The sequence below is a fragment of the Apteryx rowi genome, unplaced genomic scaffold, assembly GCF_003343035.1.
Source record: "Apteryx rowi isolate R43461 unplaced genomic scaffold, aptRow1 scaffold_35, whole genome shotgun sequence".
In the NCBI taxonomy this organism is placed as follows: domain Eukaryota; kingdom Metazoa; phylum Chordata; class Aves; order Apterygiformes; family Apterygidae; genus Apteryx; species Apteryx rowi.
The window spans coordinates 2936458-2964250 of record NW_020449974.1 but is presented as its reverse complement, the minus strand read 5'-3'; the positions used below and the strand labels follow the sequence as shown (position 1 = coordinate 2964250).

General features: G+C 38.9%; 1 protein-coding gene across 6 annotated transcripts in view; it reads right to left on the bottom strand.

The window, feature by feature from the left end:
* Positions 1–27793, bottom strand: part of CTNNA2 (catenin alpha 2) — a 418807-nt gene that overhangs the window by 340503 nt on the left and 50511 nt on the right. For all 6 annotated transcript variants that reach the window (XM_026072715.1, XM_026072713.1, XM_026072714.1 and 3 more), the window contains exons 3-5: positions 9939–10105; positions 5887–6006; positions 3268–3534 (exon numbers count right to left, since the gene is read on the bottom strand). In XM_026072715.1, the coding sequence (XP_025928500.1) occupies positions 3268–3534; positions 5887–6006; positions 9939–10105 (554 nt within the window). The remainder of the gene's footprint in view (positions 1–3267; positions 3535–5886; positions 6007–9938; positions 10106–27793) is intronic.

Here is a 27793-nt window from a genome sequence, read left to right as displayed (position 1 = left end):
CTGAACATGAGGAAAAACTTCTTCACTGTGAGGGTGACAGAGCACTGGAGCAGGTTGCCCAGAGAGGTTGTGGAGTCTCCTCTGGAGATATTCAAAACCCRCCTGGACGCGATCCCGTGCAACATGCTCTCGGTGACCCTGCTTGAGCAGGTGGTTTGGACTAGATGATCTCCAGAGGTCCCTTCCAACCTCAACCATTCTGTGATTGTGTGATTAGTCAAAGAAAGAACAAAAAAATTTAACAAACATAGAATATACAATAAGCTTTACTAATAAGTTATCCAGAAATATCTGGATTTAAATGACCTGAAATTAATGCAAGAGTATTTAAATTAAAGAATAAGAAATGAGGCATTAAACACTAACTTTTGTAATTTTCATCAATCTTATCCAAACAATACTTCAAAGCAGCAAATTCTGATCAGAAAGAGATTCATGAACTCTCTTCTTTTCCACATAAATTATCTCCAAGAACACAGTAAATGATAACTCTTTCAAAAGACTCTGCTGCTAATAACTCATAGGTGACTTTATACCACAAATCATTGTGGTAAAGAGTATGACAATTAACATGACATCTATTTAAAGGCAACAGCTGAAGTGTTTAAAACAGAGCAATATAAATTACCCGGGACGGTATTTTGACTCACAAAGCATTCAGAGGACTTACACTGCAGTTTTTTACAGTGCTAAAGCCACGGAATGCTGATTCTGAAACTTGCAAAAACAAAGTCTGAAAAGTTCAGTATTATGGGAAATCTGTATGCTTCTTTTTAATACAGAAGAATTAATATGACTGATAATGTGTAATGAACATACTGAAAAACATGTTCACTGGAAAATATAATCTTCCCTTGTTGAAGTAATACTTTGCCACTAAAAAAATGATGTTTTCTTCTCCACCGTGTTTTTACCTATGGTACAGTTAACTAGTCTGGTAATTTTGCTTGCTTTCTTGCTCGTTTAACAGAAAGGTAATTTCAGAATCACCTCACAATTGCAGCTATAAATTTAGGCTTTCCCTGAAGTTTAGGGAATGATGTTTCTCTTGCAAAATTAAGTCCAAATAAATCTCATTCAACAGCTAAGCAGGCAGGCAAAATAGGAAACATAGGCAGGAAGCAGATAAAACAATATTTCAAATCTTTATATCCTTAGTAAATCAGAGAAGAAAACCTTCATTTCTTAAAATTAGGAAGAGAAAATTCTCAGAAAACAGAGGGCGTTTTCCCACAAGTAACTGTGACTAGAGCGTGATACTATGTCCATACATCTCACGCACGTATGTATGATGCCTGCAACATCATGTGAAGTGGAAGAGACTTTACCTGCGAAAAAAAAACGATGAACAAATATTCTCACAGCGCAGCAGGGGACAATATCAGGGGTCTTGCAGAGTCTTCACAGAGCCGTGAGTCAATGCATTGCAGGTTGCAGGGAAGCACAGTGACTCTCTGCATTGAGCAGCAGCCTTTTCCAGATGGCAGTARCATCATCAGTTTGAGACTGAGAAGAGTCACATGCTTCCAGTTACTGTTCGCATGTTATGGACAGCAGAGGTTTGACCGAGTCCCATACAAAAGGCACAGTACAATCAGATCAAACGGATATTATTTCAGGATCTTACCAGCCAGGRACCTAAAACCGTGAGCTGAGAAGGCACCGAATGCATTAACGAATTCTTTAAATCTTGGCCTACAATAGCTTCACAGGAAAAAATACAGACCTAGAACTATAGATATATTTTTTTAAAAAAACAATGTAGCCCATGCAGGCAGTGCTGTTTCCTTTATTTGGAAGGAATGAGGTATTTGAAAAGCATGCTGAAAATCGACTCCATCTCTGGGTCCTGCAGTAGTTCCACTGAATGGTTYTACCAGCTTTTCACCTCCTGTAATTCCTTTTCATTCACCGTATTTCCAACTTTTTGGACCAGTGAAGGAGGAAGCTTAACAGTCCACCTTCATGCAACCCTGACTCACTGCCAGGGCACAGCTCCTCCTGTGCACTACATGAAGCAGCCTGACACCAACAGAGTATGTTCTCTGAGGGCATAAGCCCTTCTGCTCCCGCATTACCAGCCAGGTTGTCTCCTCCTGCTTCTGTCCRCACACTTTCAGCTGTCACGCTCCCAGCTCTGTCCCCATCTCCCTTTTGCTCTCATCTGTATATTCATTCTTTGACTTTTTGCAATGTCCTACTCAATCCTTCAGCTTCCCTGGATCCTATCATCAGCTCCCCCTTTCTACTACCATCTCCAAAATGGACCCAATAACCGTATGCCATAGTTGCAGAACAGAGGCCCACTTCACCACTCCATGAGATGAACCACCCGCACTACTTCTACTTTCAGCCCTAAGTACAGCAGGATAGAGTAGCTCCGGTGGATGTGACAGATGTTTGGATTGCAACCTTGTGCATCAATGTAAGACAAAAGGGTGTTATCCAAGAATAATCTTAACAAATCCTTTTAAAAAAGTCAGAATGAAATGGAAAAAAACATTTTCACATACTGTCTGCAGTTAAGGTTTTCCATTCGCTAAAAAAGGTCCTCATTGTGGGATGGGGAAAAGTCACAAGACAAGACTAGCAATGAAATTAGCCTTTAAAAAGTTACATGTTAATTAATAAACAATTATGCGAAATTAACTGTTAAGAAAGTTATTAAAGCAAAGCTGTAGCTATTTGCTGGTACAGAGACTGTAGCACCTCCCCTGCAGCCAACATGAGTGGTATCAACTCTGTTAGAAAGATGCGTTACTCATATCTTTGTTGAACATAATTCCTGATTCARCAAACAAGCTGAACGTTAACGTTTCCGGGATGTTCAGCTCCACCACCATCTTTATTTTCCTGTTCTAACTTTCTTCCTGACATGCCAGACAAATCTGATTCTACCATTCCACCAACGAGATAAAAAAAATCATCTTGGTCACAGAACTTAATTGCCAAATTTATCAGCCTTTGCATTATTTAGAACTATGTGGCTAGATTTTTCAAGGACACCAAAGCAGAAGACACCTTCTTTCTCTCTATCATAGCCATAGTATATGAGCACAAATAACTCCTTGCAATCTGAGCCCATGAGTAGCAAACAAACATTCCTCAAATAAAAGACAAATCAATGTCTGCAATTTGCTGCTGCAGTCTAAGAAAATGAACCTGAATGGAAAAGGAAATTTAAGTCCTGTTCAAAACCTGCTTAGTTAAAAGCACTGCAGATTTCATGGAAAAACACTTCATTTTCCATACACTTCCGATACTTACATCAAATTCATTCAGTGCAGCAGCAAGTTCTCCTATGCCAGTGTGCCCCTTGTTCTCATCGGTGGGTGAGGTGGCCTGGGCAGCATTGGAGATGCCGGCAATTGCTTCTTGCACTTGTTTGAAGACATAGTCTCGGTTGGCTCTAGTGGCTGCTACATCAGGGTGACGGAGGAACGCCTGGGAGGCGGTATACAACATAGTGGCGTTCTTCTTCAGAGCTCCTCGAGCTGCAGCCATTTCATCCCTGCAGTGAGGATCTTTCAGTTCCTACACAGAAGAAGCACATAATTTTTAATTGTAAATTCAAGCTTTAGTGTTAGAACGCCCTGCCTATACRGTTTAAGCATCCCTGCAACTATTACAGTGTCCTGTGATTTTGCAGAGACAGAATTTATGACACAATCTRCTATAAATCCCAAAGAAAAGTTGCTCCTGCCTAAGAAAGGCCACTCCTTCTGCGTAACTAAAGCTGTCATATTCTGCTCAGAAGCTGTTCATATCAGTCAACRTGCTTTCCCTATCCAAAGGCCAGCAGAAAATTTAAATAAAACATTCAAAATTACTCTCCCTGATTGACTGGATTCAGTCTGCTGATTCCATAAAGGCCACGGGAGTGTGACCCTCCTGTTGCAGCAAGTGCCATATTTTTGTAAGTACTTCAGCTATGCCCTGTTCAAACCATCATAAGACAAACCCTTAGAAACCACCCTGCAAAGCCACTATCGATGGATACGTTTCTAGTTTATAAAGGCAATGTAAATATCTCCCTCATTATTTTTGTTACAGATATAATTATTTTTATTCTGTTAGTTTAATTTACCAAACATACTATGATGATTCTTAAAAACGATGACTCTTCCATGAGTTAACTTCCTTCTGAAAGKTTTTTTTTTCCTTGAAGAATAGGGCTAGTCAAATATTTCCTTTTCCTTGGTCTTATTACTATGCATTCAGATGTTTTGCCTGGGATCTTCCCAGCATATTGGATCTTTAGCCTTTCTTTCAGATTTTCCTCCAGTTTTCATATATTTCATTCTATTTATTTTGTTTTAATCGCATATACTTTATGTTGTTTCCCCTGACTACAAGCAACATTAGATACTCCGCATTATCTTATGTSACCAGAATCAGATGGCAATATATTACCGTTAATTTTACCCATGACTTTATTTATTTATAGGATACAGCATACTGTTCATGAAAGCCTTTCAAATATTAGGAAAGGTAGTCTAACACTATTCATAAGGACTACAAAGGCTTTCTATTTTAAGTTCTGTTTAAAACTATGAACACAGAAGTTTGGAGAGGTAACTGGTTTGCTTATGTTCACACACAGAATCTACGGCAAAMTTAAAAAAGAAGCCAGATATTCTGCGTTTAAAGGTTTCACCCACTGGCCAATTTCAAACACGTGTGACTGACAGATACATTTCTCGGAGAGAACTAAGTTCCTAAAATCTTTACCAGGCTTCAAAACAGAAGAGATGAAAGAAAGGGGTATGAACATCTTTTCAGCAGTAGCTTCTAATTCTGTCAAGATTTTCCACAATTATATGCACCACATTACAGACAAAATACTTTGTAAGTAAGTTTAGAAAGGTTTATACTAAGGTTTTCTGTTATCTTTTCACAACTCCATTAAGAAGTATGGGCCATACACCTCCATTAGTYTTGCTGTTCACTTTTTTCTTTCTTTATTCTATCTTTATTCCTTTATTTGTTTTTTTTTAGCTATATGTCCACAAAGGAAGTATTTGAATATACAGAAMAGCACTTTCATATAGCAACTATATTTTTCATTTTTAATTTATTTATTTTCCTTATAACTATGAAAATGTTACCTTTTGTAAAAAGTATAGTAATGATACAGAAGCAGACTGCTATTATTGTAACACAGAAAATAAGGTAAATAAAAGATGAATGGGGAAAACCAGCTTTCTAAATCTGGACTGCTGTGGAATATAAAGACTATACATCTGAAAAATTAGTGTTATTCACTCGCAATTGAAGAGACCCTATATAACTCCACAGTTACAGCACTGTCTGGACTCTTAAAATGAACAGTGCTCAGAAGAAAGTTCTATTTAATGCAAGGACGTATAATTATGGGCACTGAATAAATGTTATAATGACTTTCCCRTCTTTCTTCTGTCTTCCTTAGCAATGAATGAATTAGGTATCTGTCTTTTCAAGTATCTGAAAATTAACAATGTTGTTTTTGAACACAGACTAGATTTCTGCTCTTCCCGAATTTGAATTAGACTAGACTACCCAAGAGCTCATCATTTTCCAGCTGTCAGAGTGACCTCAAATCAGCATAGGTTAGAATTAAATTGGAATAATCATTACATGAAAACTACCCGTAACCTTCTGAATCACTCGCCTTCTCGCCTTTTATTCCATTATTAATTGAAGCCACTTAAAAGAAATTCTTAAAGAAATTAACTGCATTTTGAAAAATTGAATCAGATTCAGAAAAATCAATATGATTAAATTATAGGCCATGGCACAGCAATTACTTACCGTACATTTAAACCAGACAGACTGGAGCACAACAAAAACATAAGTTCTTTTTAGCCAGGACTAATTTTCTCAATCACTGCTTTAAAAGACACTCACCTGTTGTCGTCTAGCAGCCACGTAGTTCAGTTTGACCATCTCTTTTCCAAACTCTTTGAAACGATTTGCTAAATCTTGCTCATTTGTTGCATTTTTCACTGCTTCTAGTGCTTCCTCTACCTAGAATGCAATATATCAGCTGTGTTAGCATTTCAATCCAGCTGTACGCTTTGACAGGCAGTAACTATTCTAGCCATTACTCCCTACTATATGGACCCAATTTAGTTCTCAGGTCCGTCACTGAACAGTGGCTTCACGATATTTCCACTGACTTTAATTAGGTTTCTTAATATAAAAACTGTCTGAGTGTCATCATGCGTTACTTTCCATTAGCTGTATTTTGTTATCATGTATAATAAATATAAAAGACATAACTATATTCATTTCACCYCTCACATTTGCAAGATGAAATGTTTAATACTTGCGGGTTTTAAAACAAAAYAGATATGTTCTTAATGTCTTGTAGATGCTTTATGTGAAAACAAAGGGTAGTTATTAATTGTASATGAAAAATAACTTTAAAAAAGGAAACTGAAACATACTGTTAGTATTCAAATTTACCCTGATATATCAATAATATTGTATCTTTGTTAAGCAAATAAAAAAAGAATAGATTCAAAACAGAATAAATCTGTCAACTTGTCAGCCTTATTTGGAGTTTCTCTTCAATTGCTTTCAAACTAAGAGAAAAACYTACCAACGAAAACATATCTGCAGTTACTGAGTCACATTGCAGCTAAACAGGCAAAGACAGGAAACCCCAGTYACGCTACCTAGTTAATCTATTAAATCTCTCATGAAACTTTATCTCATGTACGGTGAGAGAGAGAAGGAAAAAAAAAAAAGCTGAAGGGCTAAAATGCTTTGTTCACCCAGGAAATACTTTTCSCAGGATTAGATAGGAATTCAAAGTTGTATTTCTGTCCTGCACGGTATAATAATGCAATTCCAAGCAGAATGACTGAAAAGCGAAAGCCTCCTGTTCTTCCTTCTTCCTAACACCTATCCCTGCTTTCTCCAGGTTTGATCATATCCACAACRTATGAGGCAGGAGAGGAGCAAACCCGCAGATTTCCGTAGCAAAACGTATAATTCAAAACCCTAAAGCCGTAGCTGCTATGTTGGCAATGTTCTGCTAAGAATCTAACTACCTCGTCTTTCACCCTTAAAAAACAAAAAAACCCCAGTGATTTCTAAGGCAAAACTACCTGACTGCCATAACAGTTGGGGCGGGGGGAAAAGTATCATTGTATTATCGACTTGGTTCTTACCGGCTTTCCACTGCCATCTGCAGCACGACCCAAAGGCTTAGGACATCCACATTGTTCACAGCAGGAAGAACAACTACCCTGGCGCACAAAAATCTACGCTCTTTTCCACTGCGCAAATTAACTTTCTGTTCCAAGGAACATTTTTCTCGTCTTTTCTAAAAYGCCAGTATCTTATTTCCTCACCGGGTTGTGCACTCCAGCAAGGAACACGTGTCAAAGCAGTTTACTTTACAGTTTTAGAGAGTCGATAGGTCATGGCTTCAGAATAATCAGGCATTTGAAAGAAAAGAGAACGCACTGAAATACGGACATCTTACTTTCGGATCGAGAAACATTTATACTAAACTACCTCCATCTTTCATCTTTAACATATTGGCAATGACAAGCACAGGCAGGACCAACTGATACCCGTTTTTGCACGTCTTGCCAGCCGCTATTAAATCAAGTTGCTGGAGGATTTGTTAGACTGCACTCCGCCGACCTGATCTTGAAAGATGTAGATCATTCTCTGCTGTGTCAGCCTGGGCTCAAGCCTCTGAAATTCTGAAATGAATAAACTGGATGCGAAAAGGATTTGAAATGACTTGAGCACAGAACCCTCTTTTTTTTATAGAATCACCTTTGCAAATTCAATTTTGAGCAACGTCTCTACATTCAAAAGAACGTTACTATGCTCAACTGTACCGACGTGTATTCCTCTGACTGGTGTGTGGTTAATTACAACAGATCCACAATTACAAAATTACATCATTTCTTATAAACATCACTGCATGCTATATTAGTATATGCTATTTTAAAAGTGCTGACACCAGCTTCCCTACCATAAATATTAGTATTAATCCTAATAGAGCAAARTATAACCTGAACGAAGTGACAGTGTGTCCTTCTGGAGAGCAAATGCCCATCGTCACTCTACCGTGTTGATTAAAAGACGCTATTCCCCATGGAGCCTGAAGCGTAACTCACCTCCTTGACATGCTTTCAGTAAGAAATAGGATCCCAACTGTATAAATCAAGCTTCGTAACTTTGATATGCAGAACGATTTTAGTTCATTAATTTTCAGGATATCTTGCATCAGTCTTTGCATGTTACCTTAGGGTCAATGCTATTCTACTGTCAATTTTTTTAATGTTTTTTCTAGTGATTTAATGTTTATTGGGTTCAAACTACTTTGCTTTATAGAATGATAAGAAAAATATTTACACTGTCAAACCTCAGAAATAAGCTACCCTTTTTAACCTGCGAAACATAATCAAATTTAAGGTTCTTAAATTGAATTTTGATTTAAGAAAAAAAAAAGCAGAGACGTGTGGGTTCTTCAAAACAGGAGGTCAGATTCTTAAAAAAAGAGATCTTTGACAAATGCAGAGACTACGAACCRCATCATTGCCACACACTGCCCTTGCAAATGTAGTGTGCAAACTATGCAAGCAAATACACCCACTTACAAAAGAGTACAGGACATTTATGTCCTAAACAACACAGTACGCTGCTGTAAAAGGAGGGGGAAATTCAGACGTSCGAACAGCATTTCTCATTATCTGTGAAACAGCTCGAATAGGAATTTKAATCATAATGTTTAGAAACTCTGCTGTTCATAATACCAAGAGTCAGCCTCGCTAGCAAAGGAGTGTTTGAATTTGAACTGTGTGGGGCAGTATACTGGGAGAAAAAACGAGAAGTGTTTTGGGGAGCCACGGYGCTAACGCTGCACGCGGGCACCGAGCAAGGGGCTGAGCACGCGGGAGCAGCGCCGCGCTCATCGGGGCCGAGCTCGCTAGAATCCGCGCAGGGAACAACCTGCCCTTCTCACCGCAAAACCCGTTTGCAAGCGGTTTAGTTCATCAGCACAATTTGGCAGTTGAAAGCTTCTCACCTCTTTGCAAGAAGAGAATATTGTTGTGCGGTTACGCTGTTCAAAGGCAACAAGAAAAGGCAATGCTTTCTGGACAGTCGTTAAAAAAAATTAGGTAAAAGTAACTAAGTAACTCTCCATCTGCTCTGCCAAGCTCACACATGGACCCTGCAGGCTTTAAACATTCTGTATGTGAGTTTCTGCAGAACTTCCTTTTGTTTTAGGGATTTGTGTGTCCTTGTTTATGCAATAAATAGTGAAAGATTCCAATAAATAGCAAAAAAAAAGAAAAAAAAATTAATGTTCCAATTGCAAAGCATTTTAACACGCTTTCGCAAACAGGTGAATGGTGGCAGCCAAAAGTGAATACAAATCTAYAGCAAACTATCTGGTAATCTGTAATGCCTCTTTATTCTATTTTTTCTCTTTGATGACTTGATTAGGCACTTGCACTACTGTCTCACTCCGAATTAAAGAGTCACTCTTGTGATACTCCCAGAAGTTGTGCAAAGACGTAGAGGGGAAAAAAAGTACCACAACGGTAGTACTTGCGCTCGGCCACAAGATCGCAGTACTTTACAAGGCCTGAGCTGCTAAACCAGCCTAAGAAGCCGCAGGGTGAGTTAAGCAAATGCAGCTGTTTAGTTCAGGGTGCTGCTTAACAGCGCTAATAGTCCAGTCATTGAACACGTCCGACAATTTTGATTTTAAGCCTCCGAAAATTAATTTCTGTGAAATCAGAAAATTAATGAGACGGAAGCAGAAATGTCAAATCCTAATTCTTGTCCAGCACTTTCTTAAGAAAACAGGGAATTAGATCAGAAACAGAACAAAAACATGAACAGCGGAGCTGATTAGTTGCATGTTCAATGCTCGTCGATACACAAAACATGTATAAACAACACAGAAAGTTAAAGCTTCGTACGATTTTCAGGTGCGATAGAAGCCGCATGACGTCAGCCATATCCGCCAGGATGAGCAAGCGGGTGACGGCGGAAAGCAGGGCCCGCGCCGCCCGCACCATGGTGCCGCGCTTCACCGAGGAGCAGGGATCGTCGGCAAACTCCGAGGAGGCGATTCTCATCGTTTCGCCTAGAAGTCAAAAAGGGGCATTAAAGACAGGTTTCCCGCTCGCGTTTTTTCCAGAAAGTACRAACAATTTACTGAATGAATTAACGGCTGTCAGGAAAATACTTGATGGCTCAGGTACTTGGTGCTGAATTGCTCAGGAAAAACACTTTTTAAAAACGTGTGCGGCAACAGCCTCGATATCCTCTGCCTTTTTTTGTTTGTTTTTTGTTGGCTTTTTTTGTGCTTCCATTAAAAAAATCTGTTGTTCTTACAGCACCTCCCTCCTTCTCCTTCGCTCCGGCTCCCCGTGCCTCTAATCTGCTCCACCAGCTACAACAGCCAGCGCTCCCATTCCCAGATTTTTTTTTATAATCGTGATTCCCTTTCTAACCATTGCTGCAATGACTTTACTGTCCAACCTTCAGTACTCCCCCTATCTATTCACCATCCCAAACTACCCCCATTTCCCTACGGATACCCCTCTCCAGACAAACCAAAATACCTTCCTCTATAGCAAACCGAACATGGTGCTGCCTGGACACGTTATTCCTGTTTAATTTCAGCAACAAGGATCTTATTCAATACAGTACTCAGTAAGTAAATTAAGATTTTTAAGGACCAACTTTACTGGGGTTTTTGAAAAAAAGAGGAAACTACTTAATGCTGGAAGTGTTTAAAAGTGCTTGAGCTCTTTTGGTAAAACTGGGATCAAATATTTAGCTACCAAAGGAAATACTATTTTTAAAGGAATAAAACCAAATTAGGATGGATTATGGTAGCGAAACAGTAGGACGAGGAGMAGCTGAAGGAAAGGGCTAATCGGGAACGGGAGAGGCAAGGACCAGGCGGCAGACTGCGGCGATTCCAGGGGCAAAGGGATGGACCTCAGGAACAGCACCTTCTCTTCCCGTTATTTACAGTCAGGCACGAGGGGCAAAACTGGGCATAAGAGTTTAAAAAAAAAAAAGCATAAGCCAGTTTCAAAGATTTTGTAGTCCAATTTAAGCCGATACAGAACATGAAGATGGAGCAAAAAGGTAAGAATTACGTTCAGTTACACAGAAATGGGGTTAATGTCACAAGGAGATCACATAAACCCTAACACATAAAAAGAAAAGACGTAGTGAATGAAAAATAAACAGTACACAACTGGAAGTCAAAGCAACTAAGAGTTTAATGTCATTTTTTAATTTATATTTTACAAGCCGCTTGCAAAATAGTACAGTTCCAGACATAGGAACAGGAACCTGAATCTGTCATTCAATCTGAGAACTAAATATTTATWTTGATAAATAATCTGCAAACGTTACTTTAACATGAGAAGTGAAATCTAATTGATTCCTAATTGTGATGTGAACATCAACGATTAAAGATTAGAACATGAAAATAAACTTTATATCACATGTTGAGGCTTATAGTTTGTATTTGGGAAATACCCATCTGAGTTATTTGAGAATAACTTCAGCCTTGATCAATAAAGTCCTAATTTTCAAAAGGAAAATCCATATTAAATAAATAAAATTCCGCAACATTAATTTAATAATATTCCCTGCATTACTTTCTGGTAAAAATAACAACAAAAATTTAATAGATAACATTTTCCTGAATTCATTGAATGATTAATACGAAGATCAATCCTTTTTTTATTTTTAATTTTAGCTTCACAAAGTTTGGAAAGAGATGGGAAGGATATCAAATTCTTGAACTTAAGGTTTGTAAACTGGAAGATCAAACAGGATTTGAAAAGGACATTGGATAAAATTACTTCCCCCTTTGCAGAGCACTGTCAAAGACAGGCCACAAATGTTTCCTTAGAGATTTGTACGAATCTTTTCCGATAGCAGAAAAGTAACTCCTGTTAGTAATCAAATATCACATTAATATTTTCGAAACCAATTTGAGTTATTGCATGTTTACAGGATGGCTGAACTGAGAACGTTTATTTTGTTTTGTTAAATTTTCATCTATTAACCTCCTTCCAAAGATCGGAAGGCATTTTTGTAGTGGGAACCAAGCAACCTATTTTTTGCTGTAGTTATTATTGAGGAGGAATTTAATACCCAGATTCAAGCTTTCACTGACTTCTCATATATCTGACATATTTTACACTCAAAAGGATATCCACCGATATCAAGAGATCCTAAGCATACAGTTATGTAAAGAAGATTTTACATTAAAACTCTGTCCCCGTACTAGTATTGAAATTCTCAAGCAGTGCCCAAGTTGCAATGAGTTATGAAGACACATAGGGTAGASGGAAGTAAAAAACCCCAAAACTAAAAAAATCCACCCACAGCAAAAGCCCCAAACAAACTCAAGCTCCCAGAAAAATCCACTGATTTTAAAAGGTTAACAGATTTTTTTTTAATTTCTTTCTAGAGGGTTGCCCTGGCACTTTGCAGCTTTATTAACTTCTTTTGACCAGCCTGAGGATCTCCAAAATGTGTTGCACTTTGCTGTGTAGACTTGTTCAAAGTATTTAAAATAATGCAGCCCAGCTACAGGGCACAAAGCCATCTAGACATTAATAGAAATTGTGYTGTGACTATATCAAATAAAAACAGTTTTTTAAGATAGTCTGCTGACTTTGTTTTCCTTGTATTGCTACCCTTTGCTGAAAGGAAGCTCCATACTCAAGTTACTTTTTAAAATTCAGCATTCTAGCATAATACATCAGTAGCAAAAGGAAGACTAGGGAAAATGTGGGCCCTTTGCTGAATGGGGTGGGTGCCCTGGTGACAAAGGATGCAGAGAAGGCAGAGTTACTGAATGCCACCTTGGCTTCAGTCTTTACTGCTCAGGCCAGCCCTCAGRAACCCCAGATCCTGGAGGCAAGAGAGAAAGTCTGGAGAAAGGAAGACCTTCCCTTGGTCGAGGAGGATCGGGTTAGAGATCATTTAGGCAGACTTGACACCCACAAATCCATGGGCCCTGATGGGATGCACCCATGAGTGCTGAGGGAGCTGGCGGATGTTATTGCTAAGCCACTCTCCATCATCTTGGAAAGGTCATGGAGAACAGGAGAGGTGCCTGAGGACTGGAAGAAAGCCAATGTCACCCCAGTCTTCAAAAAGGGCAAGAAGGAGGACTCAGGCAACTACAGGCCAGTCAGCCTCACCTCCATCCCTGCAAAGGTGATGCAGCAGCTCATCCTGGAGGCCATCTCCAAGCATGTGGAGGACAAGAAGGTGATCGGGAGTAGTCAGCATGGCTTCACCAAGGCAAAATCATGCTTAACCAATCTGATAGCCTTCTATGATGGAATGACTGGCTGGGTAGATGAGGGGAGAGCAGTGGATGGTGTCTACCTTGACTTCAGCAAGGCTTTCAACACTGTCTCCCATAACATCCTCATAGACAAACTCAGGAAGTGTGGGCTAGATGAGTGGACAGTGAGGTGGATTGAGAACTGACTGAATGGCAGAGCTCAGAGGGTTGTGATCAGCGGCGCAGAGTCTAGTTGGAGGCCTGTAGCTAGCGGTGTCCCCCAGGGGTCAGGACTGGGTCCAGTCTTGTTCAACTTCATCAATGACCTGGATGAAGGGACAGAGTGCACCCTCAGCAAGTTTGCTGATGATACAAAACTGGGAGGAGTGGCCAATACCCCAGAGGGCTGTGCTGCCATTCASAGAGACCTGGACAGGCTGGAGAGGTGGGAAGAGAGGAACCTCATGAAGTTCAACAAGGGCAAGTGCAGGGTCCTGCACCTGGGGAGGAATAACCCCATGCACCACTACAGGTTGGGGGTTGACCTGCTGGAAAGCAGCTCTGTGGAGAAGGACCTGGGAGTGCTGGTGGACACCAAGTTGGCCATGAGGCAGCAGTGTGCCCTTGGGGCCAAGAAGGCCAATGGKATCCTGGGSTGCAACAGGAAGAGTGTTGCCAGCAGGTTGAGGGAGGTGATCCTCCCCCTCTGCTCAGCCCTGGGGAGGCCACCTCTGGAGTACTGCGTCCAGTTCTGGGCTCCCCAGTACAAGAGGGATGTGGCACTACTGGAGCAAGTCCAGCGAAGGGCCACAAAGATGATGAGGGGACTGGAGCATCTCTCTTATGAGGAAAGACTGAGAGAGCTGGGCCTGTTTAGCCTGCAGAAGAGAAGGCTGAGAGGAGATCTTATCAACGTGTACAAGTATCTGAAGGGAGGGTGTCGAGAGGATGGAGCCAGACTCTTTTCAGTGGTGCCCAGAGACAGGACGYGAGGCAAYRGGCACAAACTGAAACACAGGCAGTTCCATCTTAACATGAGGCAAAACTTTTTCACTGTGAGGGTGACAGAGCACTGGAMCAGGTTGCCCAGAGAGGTTGTGGAGTCTCCTTCTCTGGAGATATTCAAAACCCACCTGGACGTGATCCTGTGCAATGTGCTCTAGGTGACCCTGCTTGAGCAGGGGGGTTGGACTAGATGATCTCCAGAGGTCCCYTCCAACCTCAACCATTCTGTCATTCTGTGATTCTTCAACTCAATCATAAACTTTTTGCTATTTCTATACATGAGTTTGTTGTGACCTTCTTTTCAAACCAGAGGCTTTTTTATTCATATAACRAAAGCTGATCTCTGAGCAGCTGAATTAATAAAAATGGGTTTCTGTATTTCAAACCCTATTTACAATGTTTTTAAGACCATTATAACAACATTCAAAAAAATCTCAGGCAGCTTGACTTCCCAAAAGTCAATGCAAACGGTGCAGGAGAGCCTTAGATATTCACAATGAATAACTCCCATTAGAATTCTTTTCCTTACTATATCACCATTAGGACCACATGTTTTTACTGCAATTTCGGTACATGTTACTATAATTTGTGTGCAGTGTATCTTGGCTAAGTTGGTAATACACAATTTCAGTAGAAAAATCTCAGCAGTTCATTTCTATGGCTGTATAGCTTTCCTGTATTTCCATAAGGTTGCCAAAACTCTGAAGAGTTTTTTGTTTGTTTGTTTGTGTTCTAAGACAAGGAATAAACAATCCTTACTCGAGAATAAAGAGACAACAGAACAAATTTCTAAACCTACTCAAATATTATATTGCTCAGCGTTGCAGTATCGAACTGCTAGGTACTTGGTCTCTGCAGAGAAGGACCATGGTTTCTGCAGAGTTTGTTGCACTTAATTCCCCACACGTTTTACCTGTGTGCCAAAAATCACTTAAACTAGCAGCAACGAACTCCGAGGTCACAGACAATTTTCTGACATTCATTTTAAATTAAACACTCATTAGAAAAATCCATCAACAGCTCTTGGCTCTGAGCATGCTAATAATTGGCTATGAAAGCACTGATAATCATTTTATTTATAAGTCACTAACTCAAAATATTCCACATAAAGTGAAAAACTGAGAGTGACCATAGTCTAGCATGTAGGTGAAGAGGTAGATTTGAATCTCCTGACATGGGAATTTAAGCCAGAATGTGGAAGACGGGATTCATCTAATCGGTGTAACAACTGGGAAGCCATCAGCTTCCCTTCAGTCATCTAGTAAAGAAACCCAAAGCTACCAGAGCTTTTCATACAGAGCTCGACCCAACACACACTCCGAGAGCATGCCTGACTGATCGAACCCAAGGGAACACACGCAAAGGTATGAAGCCCGGCAGCCCTCTTCACTATCTAAGCTCCAAGTCGGATACAGAGGAGACAGAAGCGCTTCCGAGCAGTCCAGCGACAAAGCTTTTRGTCTGTGAAAGTACTTCAGCTTTAGCTATCTTTAAGATGAAGCAGCCAAAGATGAAGCTTTGGATTTTGGACTCAGATGCCTAAGAATTGCTCAACTTGCACTGTGGTATTAAAGAGATTTTATGGATCCGGGCCAAATTATCAGTCTGTAGCTTCAGATAAATACTAACATTGAACTATGAAAGAAAGAAATACTCTTTGGTAATTGGCCAGTGGCATCAGGAAAGCAAGCAGGGAAAGTATCTTAGCCCTTGATTATGCCAGGAGATAAAACTAGCAAATATATTAGAAAATGAAGCAGAATGGGGAGAGGGAGAATATGTGGAGGGTCAAAATGATGGCCATAAAAGTTTGACAGTGGCCACTCCTGAAAAACAGAGGTGAATCATTTGTCCAAAGCCATGCAGAAAACTCAACATGTATCTCTATGTAAACCCCAGCTGACCAAAAAATCAGGTTCTTCATACTACTACTAACAATATCATATACTTTCCTTCAATTAATAAGCTTTTCTGCAAACTAAGTAATGGATATATCATAGTGCAAACTACCATTTCTAGGGTTCAAAATCCTTTATCAGACTAAGCAAGGGCTTCCATCAAAATACATTTGAAAATTCTTCATTTTTCTGTAATGGGAAAACAGCTTTGAAGAAAGCTAAGGACAAGTGAGATAGTTTTATCCCATACATGGGAGAGTTAGATGTTGGAAATGCCATCCCAGATATGCTTGGGATTCTTCATATAGCACTACCTCATCCATAAAATAAACATATACAAGGATTGGATGAAATTTCATTAGCAAACCGCAAAACCTCTGGATTTGGCAAAAAGATATAAAGCAGAGATTTAGAGCTCAGCTACGATAAAATGAWGTTATCCCTATTAGGAGAATATGCAAAGAACAAGTCAGCAGCAAAAAGTACTTTTTGATAAACTTCACATAAGATAAACACAGCCTTATTGTAGGAAATTTGTCAGCTTTTACATTGACATGATGTTTTTTTCAGATCCACAAAGGTAATAATCAAAATTTACAGAAAGAATTAATGAGTGTTGTGTCAGCTTTCCTGTCAACATTATAACTGTTCCTGTTTCAGTGAGACCAGACTATAATTCTATATGACTCACCAAGTAGTCTTTTTTTTTTTTTTTTTTTTTTTTTTTTTTAAGTTTAGTGAGCCTCTTCAAGTCTGAAGTCCTAGAGTCTGAGGAAGAAACATATAACTCACATAGGTTTCCAAATTCATATAATCAGTAATTAAGTCTTGTATTTCTGTTATCTAGCTCATTCATCTTAAAGTTAAGAGAGGGCAGGATTCAATCCAGGTATTAAGGGCACCTAAATTTAGGTCTTTACATGTGAGCTACATGTCACAGCTCACACTGTTCATTGGATCTCCATTGGCCTTACAGACAACGAAGTGCAGACAGCTATTCAGCCGAACAAATGTAGATGTCTTTTAGTCTTTTAAGCATCTCTCATATTCAATAGAGGTAGGTAGCTCTAGAAGGCATTTTATCCTGCATGCCTACTGTAGATATGTTATGATGGGATGAATCCCTTCTCTTGGTGCACCTCTCTTTCCCCATTGACCTCAGAAGCTCAGTCCAGTACATTAGATATTTAACGTTAGAAAACTCAAGTTAAGCGAAATGAATCCTCTCCTCAATAATTAAGCAGAAAGTGTTAAATATACATAAACAGTTTAGCAAAACAAAAAAGTCTTAATATAAAAGTTCATAGATGGTTGATTAAACCACATGAAGTATAAGTTCACAATTTAAATTCTAATAATCTAGAAAGCCAAATGCTATTGAGGAGGAGGGATCATCTATCTCAGTGTCAATTAACATATTTTTATCTTTGTACAATAGCGGTATCAAACCACTCTTAGGCCAAAAGGCAATGTTGAAGCTACAGCTAGACAAATTATTTCTAAAGAAATCTTTTTAACTGAAAAAAAAAAAGAACTACTTTTAGTTTTCCATTTCTTTCCAAATTCTACTCAAATTGCTCTGCAGGCTGTATTAAATTACTTTCAGTGAAAATTAGGTCAATGTAAGAAACACAGACCTCTTGAGTCATCAGGTCTGCTTCCTTGTTACTGCAGACAATCATGTTGTAATATAATTAATAATAATCTTAATATGATAATAACTACTCTCATAAACTTATCAAGCTTCCATCTTAGAAACAGCAAAGATATTTAACCCCAATTAGTCCTACTGGAAGTAGGAAACTCATTCCAAAATGAACTTCAGAACGTCACACTTTTGTTCATTAGAGACACTTTAATTCCATACTAACTGTATTTGTAGCTAATTTATATCCATTTCTTCTTACGCCTCATTTGTCCTTTGATTTAAATAAGTCTTCTTCTTCCACTGTTTCCTATTATCCCCTTTTTGCCTCCTGCATTTTTGTGATGAGCAATGACAGACTAAAGGCAGTATTTCATTCTCCTCTTATTGCACAGAACATCCATTACTATAATCATTTCAGTAGTGCTATGAAAATATTGTATTTTGGAATATATGTGATGAGACCTGTAGTTTTCTAGGAAATATCATTCTCAGCTACTAGACAGAGTGAACCCTCAAGCTAGTTTGCAGATGAAACAAACCTGGGAGGTGTGGCTGATACATCACATGGTTGTGCTGCCATTCAGAGGGACCTCRACATGCTGGAGAGGAACCTCATGAAGTTCAAAAAGGGGAAGTGCAAAGTCCTGCACCTGGGGAGGAATAACCCCATGCACCAGTACAGGCTGGGACCTGACCTGTTGGAAAGCATTTTTGCAAAGAAGGACCTGGGGGTCCTGAAGGACAAGTTGACCACGAGCCAGAAATATGCCCTCACAGCAAAAAAGGACAACAGTTTCCACGGCTGCATTAGCCAGATCCTTGCCAGCAGGTCAAGGGAGGTATTCCTTCCCCTCTACTCAGCACTGGTAAGGCCACGTCTGGAGTGCTGGGTCCAGTTCTGAGCTCCCTAGTAAAAGGGAGACAGACATGGACATACTGGAGTGAGCCAAGTGASGGGCCACAAGGATGATTAAGGGACTGGAGCATCTCTCATACAAGGAGAGGCTGAGAGAAGTGGGACTCTTCAGCCAGAAGAAGAGAAGGCTCAGGGAGGATCTTATCAGTGTCCATAAATATCTGATGGGGGGTAGTGAAGAAGAGAGAGACAGACTCTTCTCAGTGACACCCAGTGAAATGACAAGAGCCAATGCACACAAATTGAAATACAGAAAATTCTGTTTAAACATAAGAGAAAACTTTTGTACTGTAAGGGTGGTCAAACACTGGAAGAGGTTGCCCAGAGAGGTTGTGTAGTCTCCATCTGTAGTGTCCTCTCTCCTTCCCCCAGGTATTCAACAACACCAGGAGCTTGCACTACAGCTGGTACTACGACAGTGTTGGAACAAGATCAGGACAACCGTATAGTTTCTTAACACTGAAAGTCAAGATGATCTACTCCCTACCAATTTTCTAAAGACAAATGACTAGGAGCTACCATAATTGTGTTTCCTTTCCCTCCCCTGACACACACATACCCACTCCTACTTCATTCACTGTGCCAGGTCCGGTGACCATTTCCCATTACGATAAGCCAGTTTTCTGTGAGCTGGCAGAAAGCAAATCTGACAAAAAATTACCCATTTTCTATTTGCTCAGCAAGTTGAATTGTCTCCTCACAGGTCAGACAAATGCCAAAGACTGCTGTCTTTGGGGGTTGAAAACCCGTTGAAAAATAATTGTAACATGTATAGTATTTCAGTGGCAGACTATGAATCTGATTTCACGTGATTTGCAAAAAGAGCTCTGCAGACATAGATAAATTTCATAAAATAATAAAGTAATTGTATAGCAGAAATTAAAGACAGAGAAATTAAAACAAGTAACAAATGACACCCACATTTCAAGAGGGTGGATATTATCACTAGAAAACAGATTGCTAACATTCATTTCAAGAGATGGCAGAGAAGCATACTACATTTGGAGTAAGTACCTACTGTATTTCTGTTCAATGTAAAATGTGAACATTTATTTTAAAATAATTTGATGATCTGAAAAAGGGCATAAACAGTACATTGAACACATTTGCAGTTAGAGAAATGGGGAGATTATTATTTTTATGATGAAATTTTACACTCAAATTTTTAAAATGTAGGTAGAAAATAAAACATGAAGTATGCTTCACATTAATAAGAATGACTTCTAAATATACCAGTAAAATTTTTCTTGAAGATAAACAACAAGAATAAATTCACTTAGGTTTTTATAATAATAATAATAATAAATTGAATACTACTTTTGCAGTTGTCTAGGTATACTAAACAATTTCCAAACAGACGGACAGAAGAGAGAGCCATAAGCCTACAAGAAATGACAAAAGAGATTTTGTTTTTCTTAGGCCTAGATCAATCAATCCCCTGTGTTAAATTTCTTTACTTCATCCTGATGCAAGCAAGCATTGCCACTAGGATAGACACAGAAAAGCTGTGCACTTTTATACGTCACTCTTTATGGAAAACATTGATTGAACCTATCATGGGTGAAGATGATGTCTTCTGATCCATGTCCCAAAAGAGCAATCTCTATTTTAGTCTACTGCAAGCTGTTAGGGAGAGTGTAAAGGAAAAAAGAGGAAAAGGGATGGCTGAGAGGTATCAACGCTGGTTCTTGGCACCTTCTTGTTCTGGGGTCCAGTGAATGTTCTCACTCCATAAGTCCATTGGTTTGGACTACTGGAACTTTTGGAATTATAAGCAGACTTAATGGTAGGCCTCTATCTATTAAGAGAAGACAAAATGGACTAAAGTTCCTAACGGCTAATATGCTGAGGAAATACCATTTTTCCAAAGCCTGGAAGTGTCTCTTAAGAGACAGAAGGTGGTGGGCACACACCCACAGTCTAGAGAAGAGCTACGATGAGTAAAGGGTGCTGACAATACTCCAAGCATCTGAAAGAATTAAGGAAGCAATGACATCTTGATTGAACGTGCTGTCCTAAGCAGTTCTCAAATGAGAGACATTAATAAAGTTTTGATCTAATTAATCCATCTCTTTCAGATTTTGTCTTTTGTCCTCCACATCCAAGATAAAAAGATGTGACAACTGATCCATGACCTAATTAAGAGCTCTGTCTTTTTAATTAGAGCAAGAGTATTGCTACAAAGGTATTCTAAAGGATAAGTCTATAGTCCCAAATGGAGTTACAGGTTCCATATAGAACACGGTTTATATTAAATGATAATATGACAGAAGCGAACAACCCATAGTTGCTAATAGGCTGTGTTTAAATAATGTAAGCAGTTCTTCATCCTTCCTTCATGGGATGTGATTGTGTTATTAAAACAAACAAAACCAAACTCTTCAGAATGCAAAAATTTGCAGTTTTATCTTCTTTGGACTTGTCCAGGAATGCACAACTCAAAAAATAGGGTAGGACGAGCTACTGACCATGCTAATATACTTCCCAACAGTCAACTTTCTGAATAATTCAGGAATAATGGTCTAATTCCAATTTCTAACAGTTACTTCCTCCTGCCTTTATTCCTCCAGCCATATAAATCATATATGAATTTATTTCCTCTCTTAAAATGTCATATTGTATTTACAGTGCTTTAAAACGGCTGTCATTTTCCATAACGAAAATCAGTGCTGTTCAGAAGTAATGTCTGTTTGGAGATTGTATAATCATTTCATAAAAGATTTTCAAGGCATTTTGATAGTATTTTCATAATGAAGAATGCCATATATTTATTACATATAAATGTGCACTAAAAATAATAACCAGAATTCCCAAAGGCTGGCATGAATGGCTATTAAGTCTTCATCTCCCCTCCCCCAAGCCCTTCCTTTAAATCTCGTATTTGTATGTCCCCTAGATTTATTTCCGCCTTCATTTGCAGTTGGGATTTTGTTCTCTTTCTCTGGAAGAATGGCCACTTTTCTCATTGTATTAATAGATTTCAAGGCTAGAAAAGGCCATCTAGGATCTAAGCTTGATCTTTTCACATTAAATTTCAGCCACTGGAGCTGTGTCCCTCTGGAATTGATTATATAGATAATCTAGTTCACTTAAATTTGACTCACTTTACATTTGACATTCAGACATAATGATGAGAGGTGAATCACTATGTATTTTATAGCACACTGGATATCTGTAAAGCTAGCATGTGTTTTAGATCCAATATGCACGCTTAGATGTGAGAGCACACCGTTCCATTCACTACACAGACCATTAATATGTACAGATTTTAATTATGCAAACTACTACTTTCCTGAGGGACAGTAAAAGAGAATATACAACTTTAGGATACTTTAGCCATGGAACTATGACAATCTAAAACAGTTATTTCAAAAATATTACATTTTAGAAAGAACTTTTCTAATTAGTTGTCAGATAATAGTGCCTTTGAAACATCGCCGATAGACCTAAGTACAATAAAACATTAATTAAATTTTGATTCAAAAAAATTGTTTTGCATGTGAGAATACCTCATCATTTCTCATCCCTCTTTGTCTGTAGCTCTCAGCTACTCTGCAGTTTATCATCTTTCAGGGATCAACTAAATTGATCATTTAAAAACCTTCACCGTTGAACTGGAGAGTTTAATGTGAACATTTTAGAAGTGTAGAATTAGGCTATGGAACTTGAAAGCACAGTGGACCTCTTATGTCAATAAACACAGACACAAATTTAAACATGYAAACTCAAACGAGTTGTAATTTGGACTCTGTACATGAGCTAGCTTGCTCTCAAGCTGCAGCTGGGGGATGCTCGTTCGGGCAGTTCAGAYGGTCTTCCAATCATCAGGAAGAACCAGCAAGGACTTCTGGCACGCAGCAAGACGCCGGAGCTCCTGACTCAATCCTGCAGGGAGCCTACTATTTTCTTTGGTCTACTACAGCCTTAAAAGAGACAATTTTCCATAACTTATTATTCTAAAAAAAATTAAGATTTCCTACTAAAGATAAGAAGCTTTACCAGTCAGATATCCACAGAACTGAGACAAGAAGCACATTCAGACTGAGTAAAACATTTCATCACATAAATATGACAGAATTATTCAAATAACCACAGTGGCAATTGCGAGGAAAAGTTGCCATCTTTTTGATGAACTGTGCATGCTACATTTATTAAAATAATTATTGTAAAAAAGGACCAAAAAAGATGTAATTGACAGAGAAAAATCTTTTGCTAAGACTCCTAGCAATTAAAATCTTGAATTTAATCATTTAATGGGTTTTTGCGTAAGAATTCATGAATGGAAAAAAAGAGAACTGTGATTAATAAATTTGAATGAAATCTATCAGCTACAGAAAGAGCAACACTTGAAAAGCAGGCACAGATTTTCCAACAGGCATAAAAAAGGAAGCCCTCTAAGAAAACTACTGTAGCAGTCTGCATTAGGCAGGTTTCGATTCCATCATTCTGGATATTACTTTCATTCTCTGGCTTAAAGAGGCTTACAAACACTGTTTAGCCAAGCAAGCGCGTGGGTATATTCTATCTGTGCCCTAGGCACTGTGCGCTACGTTCTCGTTCCTCCTAGACGGAATTCAAAATCATAATTAGGATCAGCTCTATCATCCTCTATGATCACATGAAAAAGTCCCTCAGTGAAAAGCTTAGTTGGAATCGATTTTTTTTTTTTTTTTTTTTGAGATAAGCTTCCATTTCAAAGGGCTGATATCTTCCAGCAAGCCACGTTTTCTGACAAAATTTATCTAAAGTCTCCACTGGGCTCTGAGAAGGGAAGGAGCAGCAAGTTACTTGGTACTGAAGGACCACAGCGACGCAACGGCAACTCGCAGGCAGCACCGTGAGCGGGTGGGTTTTGATTTAGATTGATTGTAACACAATCAATTCCCTAAATGTTTTAGGGGGGGAGTTTTGCGCCACTTTGTATCCCTGCTAACTGATGTTGTTTCTTCTTTCTACTCATTTAGTTTCTGTTTATGAACGACTTGACAGAAGCAGTAAGAGAAGCGGGGACCACCTGGCTGCGAACAGAGCTTATTTGCAGGCACACCGCAGGCAAGGGAATCCTGCAGAGAGTTACTGCTGCCTGCCGCTGCCCGTGGGTTTCCGGATGAGCGTGAGATAAAGGAAATGGGCAGATTTTATGAAAATGATAGCGGCATAGAGCATGTTTTTAACATGGTTAAAAGAAAACGTGGGAAGCGAACACAGCTGAAGATGAAGCCGCCTTACCCCAACACTCTAATAACGTTGTTGGACYGGGATTAAGAGAACAGGCGTGCTCATGTTAGACAGTTCTCAAGTTCTGCACTCAAGATATGGAGCAGAGAAATTAGAAAAGGTACCRCAGTGTATGAGAGCATGAAAAAGAAGAAAAGCAGACTGCTGAGGGTCACCAGGATAGACGGTGTCTATGGTATAGGCTTGGCATGAGAAAAAAAAGAGAGAGAAGACAGCAAAGAATGCAAACAAATGAGAGCGTTGCAGGTTTACATAAAGCAAGAGAAAGCACAAAGGCACGTTTGAAAACTAAATTATTTTATTTCTACTACCTGTTCACATAATCTGCCCCCATGATCTCTATGATAACCTATATTTGAAACCTARCGCAGTTATTTTTACACCGTAAAAAAACTTGGCAACGATTCCTGGAATGATGCCCGAAGCATCAAGCCACATGAACGCTAACACTTTTTTGGGCTTATCTTTCCTTAGTTAGAAATTACATTAAAAAAAAAAAAACAGACTACAATAATCTTTGATCTCAGCTCAATTTGGTAAAATATTAACACTATCACACTTTGCTGCCAGTTTCAGCCGGAATTCGTATACCATGGAGGTGTTGATATAACACAGCTCCTTATCTAGCGGTACACAACCACGAATATTTCAGAACTGCAGGAGCTTGTGTGCAGACAAATGAGCAGATACCTGCATTTCATACTGCTGAATTATTTTCTGATACAGCAATCAACACACACAGCTGATCTACAGAACAGCACTTGACACAAAGAATTAGACAGATAGATGTTTGGGATAACAAAAGGTTTATAAATGATATATTATTATTAATGATTATTGCTATTTATTGAAAACAGGAAAGGACAAGCAGTACTGAGAGTTGCAAGCATAGGTGTCACATTGAGAAACGTAAGAGCAATAAAAACTGAGGCTGACTATCAGAAATAGCGATCAGCTGAGTCTATTYCATGCACTTGTCAGCAGGTAAATTAGTCCATATGGATTTCCATGCCAGCCTGGCTAGAGCGTTGCTGATACGTAAACTAGCATATTTACAGCTAATTGAGTTTTTCTACTTCAGGCTGCATTGCACAAAATTGGCACTTCCTTAGCTTTCACCGAGGCGAACACAGAAAAAGGAGATTGGATTAGTCAAGAAAATTACGGCAGAAGTGCAGAAAAAAACGGGGGAACAGGAAAAAAGAAAGGCTGGTGGCAACAAAGACAAATGAACAAAGGAAATGAGAAGTTTGTCCTGCCATGCAAACTCAAGGTATCTTTTGGACAGACCTAAATAACATAAGCCGTGTGTATGATCCTTGCACTCAACCAATCCTTACGCTCAGTTATTTTGTGTGCAGGACTGGCAGGATTCTTAGAGCACCAAGACTTGTYACCTGCCTCCGAACACGGTCAATAGTGGATAATCTCATCTTCTTCACAAACAGACCGGGATCTATTTTACAGTCACCTCCCCCTGCCCTTTTTTTGGCCTCCATTATCGCCATGGTACAGTTATTACCTCTGGCTTGAAAAATTTATTTTAATTTCCCAGTATTCAGTATTGATGGGCAATTTACACCTGTTTCTCTCTGTGTCAATTTTATAAACTCATCCAACAGTGTTTCTGCCATGCTGCTATTTATCCCAGGTATCTACAGAAGACGGTCATAACGCTCAAACAGTTTTTGTTATGTTAGCTACCGATCATCATAGAGATTCTCCACGTCCTAGATCACAGCAGTAGCTTTTCTTGCAATATTATAAAGATTTTTAATAAATGTATTTATTGTTGCATGGATATATCAGCAGTTTTTTGGGTTTTGTTTTTTACAAAGAAGTATGCACAGCAGGATGGTTACATACTGCCATTGAGAAGTGTCGCGTGTCTGAAAGTAGGGTTAACTTCAGATGAAGTTGCAAGTGTCACAAATCAAAATCACTGAAGGGTTTAGACTTTTTCAATAGTTATAAAAATAATTTTAAATTCTAAAGACACAGCAGTACTGTCTCCTTTTGCAATTTTCCATCCATAAGTCATAAGCTCTTGCAAACCTATACTTTAGAAATTACTTGAATCTGATAAAGAGACTAAAGCTGGGAGAAAACCAAACAGTTGGTGATCAGAATACAGTAGTCTGACACATCTCAGAGCAAGCAGCACATGGTATYTGATTACAAAAGTTTATATTCTCCTCACTCTGCAAAGCATTACTCAGATTAAGGGCCTTTGTTATATGTGAAAAATGTACTCCAGAAAAGGATGTGATCAAAATGCATTAAATAGAAAGATGATAAATTAAAATCTTTTGAATATTGACTAGGGAGGTTTTAGAACTCAGAACACTGGGAAGTGCACTTCAAATTTTCATGCTGTCTTTTATTATTATTATTATTATTATTGTTGTTGTTCTCACTGAGTTTCCAGTTTCTGAAAACATATCCAACAACTGTTCCAAAACTGTATCCAAAATTAAAGTCTAATCTCTACAGGAGGGTAGAGCTTCTTCGCAACTGCTTTTAAAGTTGGATGGTTCTGTCACCAAAAATGCAGCCCAAAATACGGAACGCAGAAGGAATCACACTTTAGGCAAGGAGGACCATGGAGGGATGGTGCAGGGAAGAGCCCTAGATTAAGTTTATTGCTCCCAGGACTGCTTATACCTTTCTCATCACCGCCTAAATAGCAGAAATAATCCTGGTAACATGGATCAAAACCCAAGGTTCCCACCTTGGAGGTGAATTCCAGTAGCATTTACAATTTCATTCATTCAAAAAAAAAAAAAAAGCTTTTTTTCCTTGAAAATATACTTTGCCACCTAAACATTACTAAATCACTGGAAACTTTCCGATCATGTTTTTTTCGAAAGACTGAAAATAAGCCTGTTTCCCTTGTTCAGTCCCTCTCTTATATAGTCAGTGACAGGGAAAAAAAATGGATTCTTCCAAAAAGTATTCTTCCAGCTCAAAATATGGCCTTTTATTTAATGAAAAGAGACAAAAGACGTTCTGCAGCAAACGAGCCAGGGGGAGCTAAACATCCTGCACTATGCTGATTCAATTCACTAACCCGGCAGAAACCCTAAAAATCCTTGCATTAATTGTTTTCTGCTGGTTTGAAGATGCCGCAGAACGGGGTAAAGTTACTGCCTCCATCACCTCTTCCAATCTGAGAGTAAGACCCTACTTTTTTTTTTTTTCCCAATATTTTCTAAATTTGACCTGAATTCAGAAGTTTTACACACAGTGGGTGATGGTTGGGGTAAACTGTTTACTGAAAAATACGCTCCAGGTACAATCTTTTCATAGACTGTTAAACCTGGGATCTATTTCTGCAATTCTTTCCCCAAATGAAACCCTTCTGAACAGAAATATTGCTTCTAAAGGAACAAGTAGTATTTTCAGGATCTGGTCTTAGAATTCAAGTCAAATATTTTGGAACGAGCATTATTTCTAACACTTTTAGGAGTAAAATTTAATTTTTGACAATGGTCAGAAGTAGCCATTCTGAAGCAAATTCAACCTTCCCCTGTTACGGTCACAATAGCCATAAATTCTTCAAAAAGACAATATAAATAAGCATAGTATTAAAAGTAGGAAAAAATCACCTAATATTAATTTATATTGTTTGTTTTTCAAGCATGTATCACTGTGCTTTTGTAAAATCTGTCTCAGCGTGTCAGAGCTGGACAACACCAAATCAAATGCCAACCATCTTTCATAACAAACGTTTCTTGGCGATGCAAGTTGCTATGGTTTCACAAACTCGAACTAACGTGAACTTGCACAAAATACTG